Source organism: Dermacentor andersoni, chromosome 5 (assembly GCF_023375885.2).
Source record: "Dermacentor andersoni chromosome 5, qqDerAnde1_hic_scaffold, whole genome shotgun sequence".
In the NCBI taxonomy this organism is placed as follows: domain Eukaryota; kingdom Metazoa; phylum Arthropoda; class Arachnida; order Ixodida; family Ixodidae; genus Dermacentor; species Dermacentor andersoni.
Genome location: NC_092818.1, coordinates 102,796,401 through 102,808,574, shown reverse-complemented (window position 1 = coordinate 102,808,574; position 12,174 = coordinate 102,796,401). Strand labels below are relative to the sequence as shown.

Genomic DNA, 12,174 nt, shown 5'->3' with positions numbered 1-12,174 from the left:
CTTGGCGATCCAAAATTACCTAATTGAAACCAATCGTTTTCCATGTTAGATTGATCGTTCTCCCTCCCTACCATAGCTTTATTTTATTTCTTATCTATTATTAATTATTATTGTAATTATTATTATTATTTTCTTATACCCGGTTTTCATCTGATTATCTATTTTTTTTTTCTCCAGACACAAAACGTTTACTTTTAAGCTCACACGCCGTTAATTCCCCTTGTTTCATTATTATTTTTAGGCACCTAATTAAACCGCCCGATTCTTGGCCAATCCCCCACTGTGGGTATGTGCCACGGCCACATAGGACAACAACAACAACAACAACAACCTTGTCCCATCCTCTGCGCTACTGTTTACATCAGCCACATGCAACCCATGCAAGCCCGCGGTTTGGATCGAGGCAAAGAGAGGCCTGCCTGATGCTGAAGAGAACGTCGCCGTTGGGATGTATGCGAAGAAGCACGTTGGGCATGATGATGTTGTGGAAGTGTCCCTCCTTCTCGTTGGAGAAGAAAAGGTCCGGCTTCCAAAGCTTGTCCGGTTCGGTGAGCGTCAGGTAACGTACCTGGCCGCCCAGGTCATCGTACTGGAGTCTCTCGTCCCGCCACTGCTCTCTGAACGTCATTTGCACTGTGTACTCCTGCGGACGCGCGTGCAAGGCGCGGGTGTACGCGAGCTCTGGGGGTCGAGGCCGCACGAGGACAGTGCATTGCGAAGGGTGGCGCGTTCTCACTGGCAGTTGAGAGCAAGCCGGCTGTCTCAACCAAGAGCCGACTCTCGACCTGAAGCGTTAAGCACGATGGCCCGAAGAACGACCTTGCTAGAGTCACAGCGAATGTGCACGAGCTTGCGGCCTCCTCGATGCTTTTATGCTTCGCTAAGCTTCGGGGCAACCTGGAGTAAAGCGTCAGGCTGGCTACGTTGAAAGGAGTGACTCCCTAGTGGACTATACTGCAGATGTCTGAGGACATGTTTTCTGCAATGGCCCTAAACATTGAGATCGCCGAGTTGCGATGAACCGAACGCGGGGAAAAAATAACTCATAGTCTGACTCCCTGATTGAACAATAAATTGACAACTTCGAAGCACAGCTGGAACGTCACTCAGTTCGTCAAGAACTACAGTTACCGACAGCCTTTGCGACAGTGAGGACGTTGTGAAACTCGCTGTAAGAACAATTTATCAACGTTCATTTGGACTCGCTTTGTTATTTGCAAAGCAGCTTGCGAATCAAGCGCGAAGCTGCTGGCATTGAAGAGCTCCTGAGCGACATTTTCACAAGTTATGGCAGGAGGGCCAACGGGGTTATCATTGCTGCAAAGATTCTATTGTTTCGTGTTATGCAGATGACCGCTGTGATATGTATTAAAACTTCATATTTCTTCGCGAATTCGTTTGCTTTGAGTAACAATCGCTTCCTGATTCAAAGCAGGACTACGGTAGCACAAATACAGTTCTGAGTTTCTCAACCACCAGTGAGAACGAGCCCCAGTGGAATGACTTGCTGGTCTTCGCCACTGAGACCCATACGAGTGAGCAATGGGCACTGAAGTATGTTCAAGCTTTAGCTCGGCGTACACGTAATGACGTTGTGTCAGTACCCGCCATATCATCACGCAGCTGAAAGTCACTGCACCGTAGCTGACATCTTGTAAGGTTTTCTTTAAATAGATGCTGCTGTAATATAAGTCGCAATATCGGACCATCCTTGGCACAAATTACACATATATACCGTCCTAGGATTATGTGCAGCATAGAGAAATTTGAACGAGGATGCTAGTGAAAGAAAGTCATACATCTCAGCAACTGTTCAATATTATCATGTGGTACAAGGGGATGTCATCACCTGCGTTGTGTGTGTCGTCCAATTGCACTCTGTGATAATTTTCTCAATTTCTACCACAATATCATGAGATTGCAACGTGAATGCCGCTTACGTCTCGATGTTATCGGTCACACTGAAGATCTAATACCTGTAATTCAACATACGCCTCCCAAAAACAATGTCTCAAGATGTTTACAAAAGGTATCGCATCCCTTTGCCCCTGCCCCTGTACAGGGCAGCCAATCGGAGATAATCTCTGGTTACCCTCCCTATTTTTCCTTTGCCTCTTTCTCTCTTTCGCTCACTCTTTATTTTTTTCTGTTCTATTTTTAGCCCTTGCAAGCGTTCGCACTCAGTGCTGTAACCTAGCCAATAGGCTTAGCCACAAACTTGCGTGTGAAGATTGCTAGAGGAAAATCTGTCTCTAGTTTCTATGGCAGCCGACAGATTGGTGGTTTAAATGACGTGGTAGTGACGGTTGGTAAGTAAATTTTTATTCAGCTTATATTCGGATTCGACCGTACTAGTGATTCCCTATGTTAACCACCTTTAAGCTAAATTGGCATCACCAATTCGTCGTCTGTCAAACGTGAGTCTGCACAGTGAGTGGAGTCATTTGAGAAGCGTCCGAGCTTTCATACTGAGCTGCAAGAATGAGGAATTTGAGTCATCATAAACGATTTACCAGTGGTGAGCATTACAGTTCAAACCGCACCAATATTTGGCAATTTACACACAGTAAGCAGTTATTTGTGTGTTTCTTTGAATGAGGTACTAGTTAACGAGATTTTTAATTTTGGCGCCTAGCTTCGACATTATTTATCGCGTACAGAAATCGTTATAAGTACCTAATTTTATCCAATACTACTCTGACACACCATATTACGCATACATTATAGATTCTTAGACTATATTCACGTTGTTGTCTGATGACGTCATGGTAGAAATGGTGACAGTGTATTGTTTTGCGCACTAAATGTTCACGACGTTGCCGCCCACTTGCACTTTACTTCTCATTCAGCATTCTGCTCAACACATTTTGCACAGAGCACATTGAGAGTGACATTGAGTGCATCTTGGGACACACAACAGTTACGCTATCCCTATATTATTTCTGGTCATACCATAAGCTGTCCCAAGCACAACGTTCTAACTTTCAGTAATTATCGTAGTGTCTAAACAGTTAATCTAGAATTTCCTTTACAGTACGAGAAGAGATTTTTCTTTAGCAATGATTCTGCTTACAACTTCATTCCCACAGCTACGTGCGTGAGGTAATGATAGTTGTCCCATGAAGGATCTTTTAACGTTCTTGTGCCTGCGTTTTACCAATCGTAACGCTTCAAGAACAGCCTGTGTGGGGCTTCCTATGAAAACTACAGTCTACATTATACTATAGAACTCAGCGTGAGGTTGATCATGGAATATACCCGGTTACCTTTTAGATACAGGCCAGTTGTTGCCAGACCGCAATCTTTCATCCCACACTATTCTCAGATAATAAAAGAAGCTGCACAGGCTGCAAATGAGTGCTGAAAATATCAGAACCTAAGGAGGACATTATTCGTGGACAATTGTTTCCCTTTGTAACAGTTTTTGCATGTGCTGCCAATGACAAGAACAACGTCCTTCTTGCTTAAGTTCTACTCTGCAGTGATTGACAGCTGGCCTCTTGGTAATATGTAATTGGGTGGCAGAATGTGAACGTAAAATTTACAGAACCGGAGTTTCAGGCGCAGGAAAGTTGTAGGCACCAATTCTGAAAATAAAGGGTTTGATAAACCAGTACAATGTCAAGATAACCGACTCGGATCTAGACACGTGATGCAATTATTTCTTTCGCACAAGGAAGCTCATCTCAGAGTCTACAACGCAATAAGTGCTAAGATCCATTTATAATGTTCCTTCTGAAAACTGCTTAGTGCATGCTTCGTTATAGATATTCGCTACAAACACATGGCAACAAAAGACAGACACACAAAACGGGTGATGCTTTTATCTATCTCTCGTAACTCGTTCTCGCCGAGTCATTTGGCACAAAGCTGCTGATTAGATCTCACTTCGAAAAAAAAGAGAATTAAGAGAATATCAACCATCAAAGTTTGAAAAGCGAAATGGTAAAGCTTCCCTAAATCTTTTCACACCACTCAGTCAACCTCTCAAAAATTCTGCGCGTAGTGTAACAATACTGCATTCAAGGCGGCACATGTGACGGACCATGAAATGCACAAGCTTTTGTCTAGGCTTTTTTTTGCAAGGGATGCACAACCCAAAAATTTGAACGTAGAAGAACGTGAACCTTTATAACACATAATGCGGTAAGTCAAGCACTAAGCTTTACAGTAAGAACAAAAACACAACGTGAAGGCTAATATCTGTCTCAGGTCCCACAAAAAGTATCAAGAGTACGTGTGGGTGTTCTTGAAAATGTTATTGTTATACGTCTAAGGTCAGTTACTTGGCCACACACGGTGCGTACCAAGGAAGTATGAAATGGCAAGTGGTTGCCCGAATGCATGGTGTTCCCATCGAGCAAAACCTAGACAATAACTTATGCGTTTGCGAGCAAACACCGCCCCAAGTCGTACGAAAAATGACAGAAAGCAATGGCAAGATAGAGAGAAAGTCAAAGGCAGACAGAAAAAAGAGAGAAGACCACGACGAGAGTAGAAGAGAGAAGCAAAAAAGTGGGCAACATACAAAAAGACGCTTCTGGCGCGGATTGCGGCATTTAGGGTGCTTTCGCTCGATGAGGAGTGAGTAAAACCCCCTCAGTGCTTTGGACGTATATATGTTGACAGCTATATATTACCTCCACAGCACAGAGAGGGTTTTGGTGCAATTGCGTGGCTCCTGAAGAATTGGGTTACAAAGGGGGGAGCAGGGAACAGCCGGGCCTCCGAATCGACCACCGGGAGACGAACACACACGCACACACACGCACGGCGCAGGCCTCCTACAAACCACACGCATCATACACACGCATACACGCTGGCAAGCGCGGGCAGCGCTGTGCGCGCAGTTCGGTACAGCTCGGTTGCTACGGGGCCATTTGCAGCCACAGCCGTCCGCTACCGTACACGGGACACAACACAACAGGCTTGAGGGGGCACACACGCAGAGGGAGGAAGGCCAATGCACGAAACTTGACTCCTGTGAATGACGTAATGGTGTGATGTGAAAGAGTAGCAGCCGCGACGCGCAGAGGACACGCGCTCTCCTTGCACTTTCGCTCTGGTAACGAGCGGTGTATAGACTGGGTGATCACCATGGGTTTACAAGAGGACGTAAGCGGTTTGTTTTGCTTTTCTTTGTGTGAAGAATTTCTTGCTTCGTGCGTCTGTGCAGTCGAAAGTTCTTCACGGTGCATTAAAAACAAGCGTTTCGACCAATATTCTTCTTCGCATTTTTTTTTATTGAAGCGAAGAAGAATACCTGTTTACGCGAACAGGGCGGCCGGTGCTCTTACGTATAAGAGTCACTTGGAGTCAATCCTTATGTCACCACCTCGGTTGCGTCCAGACGCAAACTCGCTAACTTAGCGCAAACGTTCCCTCTTGTGTTCGGAAAAGAAATACTTTTAGCTGGAGCTGAAGAAGTCATTTAAGCACTTCTGAGTATTTCGTGTGTGTGTTGTTTTTGTATTTCTAAACAAAATAATAAACATGCGCTAGCTTCTCTAAACCTGAATTACACGATTCGGTGTGTCGAAGCTTAAAAATGGAGCATGAGTAGCTTTATTTGAGATGATGCTGTGAGACAAAATTATTCGCAATGTGTGTCACGGGTTCTTCAAAACATTTAGACCAGTTCTGTCTCATTGTGACGCCACTATAACGTATAGCGGCTCTGCGAATATTGAACGATTAACTTGATTCGACTATAATTTGGAAAGTGGATTGTCAGTCTTGCACGCATAACAGCACAAGTGCCAATCCCACAAAAAGCGTCATATTATTGCCCTTTGTTTTTTTTTGTGATCCACATTTGGGTAACATTAAGTAAAAATACGTCTGACGTACGCCGTTTACGGCCTGTCTGGTCAAACGAAGCTTTCAGAATTTAAGTTTTGTATCCCCTGTAGGAAATTTGGGAGTGCTATCGTCGACGGCAGACTTAACACCAGATTTTAAATGTTCCGATGCTGACGAGGCCAATAAAATTTGCTGTTGTAAACCGATCAAATTTCAGATTTTTCCTTGACGCATGCCAGCGATATGTTAAAACAGCATGTTCTCCTTGAACACGCACTTTGAATAGACTTCGCATATATTTGCAGTTCAGCATAGAGAGGGAGAACATGTCTTGATGTGTTCAGGTGTACCACGTAAAACGCTCAAGCAAGAACCAGCGAGATCGCACAGCTGCAAGAATATGAATAACAGTGGTCGAACAAGGAACGTAAATGGAGCTAACGTTTCGACAAAGAGACTTGTGTTCGTGCGGGCCCCCCAACGGACTCCTCTTACGAAAACCTGATTTACGCCCTTTAGTCCGCTTCCGAATAGTAGCGTACACCAACCACGTCTCGTTGGATAAACATCGTTGATCCTAGCTCCCTGCGATGACAGTTACTCGCTTGCAAAGGGAAGAGTTTGCGCGTCCAGCATGCCATGGAGATATTTCACCATAATTTCGGCACAAGGTTGCCAATTTTTCGATGGCACTCTAGCCAAAGAGTAAAGTACAAAGATTGTAAACCCTTACTTGAATGTCACGCGTTATTGTTTTTCAACTCGCTCTGGCCAGTTTACGTGCTACGAGACATGTACGTTGCATACTCAGGCACATTTACACAGGCACACGCGCAGGCAAGTGAACAGACAGTGCGACACGTGACAGACAGAGAAGCGTTTCTTTAATGGCGAGTTGCAGGACAAAGACGATGCGATAGTCCATGGCAATAGATTGTGCCCATTGCAAACAGGGCGCACCACCTTAGTGTTCCTTTTTTATGGAGGCGGGGTGCCAACAGCTCAGAGAAGAGATGCATGCAGGACTCAGGCCAGGGGTAGCTGCATAGCTCACGATGTCTAGGCACACAGTGCTTCAGGGCAAGAGTGTCTGCTGTCGGAACATACGTGCCAGGTGCATGTGATAGAGTTAGAGGGGTCTGCTAAGAGCAGGCGAAATTTTTCTCTTTGGTGAAACAATATATGGTGGTATGCTTCTGAAATTCCTTACGCATGCTTAAGTGCACAGCAGACAGATGTGATGTCGGGCGTGACGCGTTGCTCTCAAGATTAAAACATAGTGCGTTGTTATCGAGAAAGAAGGCCGACTTGAGTTTGCCTGGCACGCTAATAGAGAGGGATGAATAGCATATTGTGTTAAGTTTGTGAGGATCATGCAAGCTATGCAAGGTACATAACGCGTGTATGATATGTCATGACATTAAGACATGAGCATGGTATTTCTATTCGTGTACTGAGTAACATGCTAAATTTAGCATAGCTAAAACAGCTGTGCAGAAAGTGACGAAGTGTGTGTATACAACGTTCATTATACTGAGACTGCACGGCGGGTTAGATCATGTGCTGTACTTAAGCAGGGGGTAAAGAAAAGCAATGTATTGTTGTACTTAGGCAGAATGTAAATAATAACAGCTCATTAGGGAATATTAGGTAATAGCTGATGCAGCTTCAGTCTAAACAGCGTTTGGCAAGGCGACAAGAGCGATTTAGTAAAATACACAACATAGATACACACACGGGAGCTTTCAACGACACTGCAGCATGGAGCAAAGAGGCCAGGAGGAAAACTCACCTGGTATACGATGGGGTGTTGTCCAGGTCCTTTGAGTTGTTGGCAAAGAATGGTAGCAGGGTATGTACAAATAAAGACACTCACCATTTTTCTTGTTTCACAGGTGCGCTGTCACTATTAAAGGTTAGTAGAGAGGGAACGGTCATGCTGGGTGAACGGACCATTATTAACTGCGCTAGGGTTGGGGTACTCTCCTCAGATCGAGAATATTTCAGATGGCTTTTTTTTTTGGTTGGAATGAGGTTAACAGACAAATGAAACAATGTTCTTTTGCGGGCCTTTATAAAACTGGGAAACAGACCTGCAGATCCTACCGTAGTTTCTAACTTGACGTAATGCGTAATTATAAAGTATGACATGATAGATCTGAAGAGAGTTTCAGACGCTAGTGGTTGTCAGGGGCCGCGCAACTTACCTTTATCGGGATGGGTGGTCAAGAATAGAACTGTATGTAAATTTATACAAATTTCTTCTCGGAATTCCGCTCTCTTAAGTTGACATTTTAGTTAAGCTGACATGATTCAGAACTGCAGTCTAAATACATTTTCTTTCGATCTCATGCTTCACCTACAGAATGGTCCATGCTATTCATGGATAATTAAAGACTGTACGCTAAATATACGCAGCAAAAACCCTGATAATTCTCAAAACGAGGGCGGTGGATAAAAGAACGCTGGGCTAAGCCCTTGCTGAGAACCGGCACGGGTGCGCTTGTATGGTGTGTACGACACAAATAAGTGAATGCTCTGCAGCATGCATCGTTGTTTGGATCTCCGGACACGACAACGTGAGTTGCAAGCTGTTTGAACAAGGTTCGTACTCGTACACCGTGCTGCAACAAAGGCCTTCCCACGTGTATTAGGGTGGGCGCAGGAGCAAGTTGAAGTAAACGCACACCGAAGTCCCAAGAAGCTCGCACTTGCTCGTGCGCAACTCGGGCTGGCATGCAGAATTTGTTTTTCAGGTGGATGGATGTTCACCGGTCACAAGTAAACAGCGCTCGAGGAGGATGAGGTATCGGACACGGGACGAGCAACACGCACAACACGGCACGTGGGACTATATGTGATTTGATTTGATGGTTTGTGGAAGGTTGACAATGTTTGAATCGTTACACGAGACACAAATTTTGAAAGACGAAGGAAGGAGTGGACCAGATACCAGAACAGATATGACGAGGAGACACAGGGACATCCAGATAGGGCGGAAGCAAACAGGCACACGAACAATGACCGGGGTTAGGTGACGTGCACTGAAACAATGCGATGCTTGCGAAAACGTAGGCTAAGCTCATGATTGCTCTTCCGCAGGGTCATGCAAAGGCTTTGCTACCTTTTGAAGATATCTCGATCTAAGGAGTGGAAGTACCGGAAAAACGCGAATGGAGGACAATCCGAGAACAGGAATCGCTCACGGTCATAGCCTGCGATATTTCGCACAATTTGGTCTACTGAAATAACTAGTTGTTCCTACTCCTACTTGTCTGTGTGGATATTTATCTTTACAAGCGCCAACGTATCAAGCCAAACTATGCGGCAGTTCCTGAAGTTTATAAAGTTACAATAGCATAACATCGGTCCTGGGTTAGGTCGTGTTGACATCACAGGCAAAAAAAAAAGAGCGTAAAATTAAAAGTAGACGTTGTTGAGTATTTATTGTTTTAGAAAGCGCTATGGAATTCTGCGAGTTCAATAACTCAACTTGTGCTCAAAAGCAGGGCTAACTATCTTTCCGCGGTATCTGTAGATAATTACAGCGAATCAGTTGCTGTCAAACGAGCCTGCCTAATGACTGCACAGGATAACTAGCGTTCACGAAGACACCAAGCGCTCGGCCATCCAAGCTTCACACCAGCACATCGACAGCACTCACACAACTGACACCAAACAAGACAGCTCACGCACGAACATCATTGCAGAGCGGTGCATGTGGGCCTGTTTGATTTCGCCGAAGTAATGATAAGTAGGTGTTGCTATCAAATAACGAAAGCTAGATTCAGGGTCTGCTAAAACAGTTGACGATAAAGACCGCCACGAGGACAATATGTTTTCTTGGTCACATTACAGCAGCCAACACGAATCGCTAGAAGGTATAAGGTGTCGACTTGTGCGAACTACACCGATGGTTGCATAAAGAAAAAAAATTATGCACACGGTAAGACTGGAAACGACATCCTCTCGAGTACCATGTTAGCAGTGAGGAGGCTTGAAAAGCCGTGGTGAGAAGAAAGGTCTAATGATTACTCTCGCATATGGTGTCAGCCAAAGAGACTTGAATTGATTTCACCCCTGATTTTATAAAGCGAGTGTTCTACCGGTCATATCCACATGTTATGATAATTCACACACAAAAAAACTTAAAAGTACGCCGTAGAGCATTTTCTCAGAATAAAAACAAATGCCATTTCCACAGAAGAAACTTTAAAATGTGTGTTCAGAAAGCGAGGAGTAAAGCGCGCGGCGCCGTGTTGCCGCGGCCCCTGCTCTATCGGTCTCTTCGGTGCAGTTCGCCAAACGCCTCCGCCCCAAACCTTCTAGCAAAGCTCGCGCACGCGCATATACGTTTACGCTACGCAGTACACGCGTGTACTTACCATGCTCAAATCGTCAATCTTGCTAATACTGCGAAGATAGATGTTGACCCTGACAACACACGGGCCATCTACAAGGAAGGGGTCGGGATTGGGCGATCCGAGAAGAAGAATAATAAGAAGACGGGCCAAAGAGGAGGAAAATGGCGGGTGCGCTCGACAGAGAAAGGAAGAAAAAAGAGTGAGAGGAGAGAGAGAGAGGAAAAAAAGAGAGGAGATCGCAAGGAGGAAGCCCTACCTAGCGTTGTGTCCAGCTCGCCAACAGACCGACTAGCGGAAAACCTCTCGCTCTTTGCGGCCCTGCCTTTGTCTTTTGCGTGATGTCACACTTACCATGGTGACGTCATCAATTCTGCTGATACTTCTTATATAGATGTTAACGCGTACAAGAGCCGGCCCGTCTGCAGCGGGATGGGGGAGATAGACAGAAGGCGAGAACCGCCGGTGAAAGAGATATCACCGAATAGCCCTGGTTGAGGCTGTTTCATTATTTTCTATTTGCGCTTAAAAAAGGCAGGACGGATCAGTTGGAACCGGGCAAGAGTGCTACTGGGAAAGGATGAAGCTGCAATACTACAGGAGAGCGAGGGCTTGTATAACGGTATTTTTTTTCCTTTTGCTCATATTTTTTTTCTCGCAAAAGAGGGAGGAATGCCAGCCGGAATTTCGTATTCTGTTCTCCCATAGCAGCGGCAGCATGAGATTGATGAGGAGACAGAAAACACGTGTTACACAGTGCGTGAAACACTGGACTGATACTTGGCCGCTTGCACTTGTGCCACTGGCTGAGAGCGTTTGCCTTGCTTTTCTACAGAATTGATTTCATGTGATGCGCAGATCTTGGCACTAGCAACACATTCGAATGCATGCTCTCGAGCCCTCTAATCAAGGCCAGCATATCGGTCAGTAGGCAAGTAATTATGTTATTCGCGTATTATCTGAAATTTTGACAATCCTTTAGTCCTACCTGTGCACGAATATAATGGGAAATCGCATTATCTTACATTAAAAAAAAAAAGCACTATACTGCACGGTACCATACGAAAGGCAAAGCGCAAAGTAGGTTATTTGACCATTGCTATGGTTGCACTTCGTGATCACACTATTTTTACAAATGAATGCTATAAGACAAGATAGGCTCGCATTCAAGTAATTACTTTTTGAGCAATGTTTCTATAACAGAACAGCGGCCTCATTGTATCTTTTATTTGGGTACAAAAGCCAGAACTTGACTGTAAAGCAACATGATTTAATGGCGAGAAAATGATTTAACTGACATTGAAGGCAATTCTTTGTACATAAATTTTTCTTTTATGTTACCTACACGCTCATGCATGCTGAGTTTATTGTCACAAAGTTGACTTAAGTTATACTTGTTCTTAAACTGCGATCATGTGCGCAATCAACAAAATCACTTGCGACATGAGAAATTTCACAGAATAATCGCCACCTGCACCAAGGTAATGATACGCACGAAAACATTTCTAGACTAAACATCTTTTTAACAAGCACTAGCAGAACAGGCGACAACATGACAGCCTAAACAAGAAAAAGCCGGAAAAGTTGCAATCAAGACACACCGAATACTCATCACGACACCATTGCATGCAAACATTCATCTTGCAAGTTATTCTATGAACGCGCCCACCGTGATGCATGCACATGACAGACGCAGAAAGCTCGGGGCATATTGTACGTTTGAAGCATCGTGGTTAAAAGAAACAGTCACTCTTATTTGTGCATGGTATTCATCAACTATGACATCAGCATGCCCCCGAGATTTTTTCAATCATTTAGTCAAGCGTGAGAGAATAGAAGAAAGAAAAAACAGGGAGGTCAACCAGACGCACGTCCGGTTTGCTACCCTACCCCGGGAAAGGGGGCTAATGGATAAAAATAAGGAAATAGATCGAGAGAATGCTAAAAGTGCTGCTTCATCCGGAGATGCGCATCGACACCATGGTTGGCTACTAGAGTCTGCAGAGGTTCG

General features: G+C 44.6%; 1 protein-coding gene across 5 annotated transcripts in view; it reads right to left on the bottom strand.

Moving 5' to 3' along the window:
- The window catches only part of GluClalpha (glycine receptor alpha 1), a 398,335-nt gene that overhangs the window by 19,023 nt on the left and 367,138 nt on the right, over positions 1-12,174 (bottom strand). For all 5 annotated transcript variants that reach the window (XM_050178334.3, XM_055070894.2, XM_050178330.3 and 2 more), the window contains 2 exons: positions 10,518-10,585; positions 420-643 (listed from right to left, as the gene is read on the bottom strand). In XM_050178334.3, the coding sequence (XP_050034291.1) occupies positions 420-643; positions 10,518-10,585 (292 nt within the window). The remainder of the gene's footprint in view (positions 1-419; positions 644-10,517; positions 10,586-12,174) is intronic.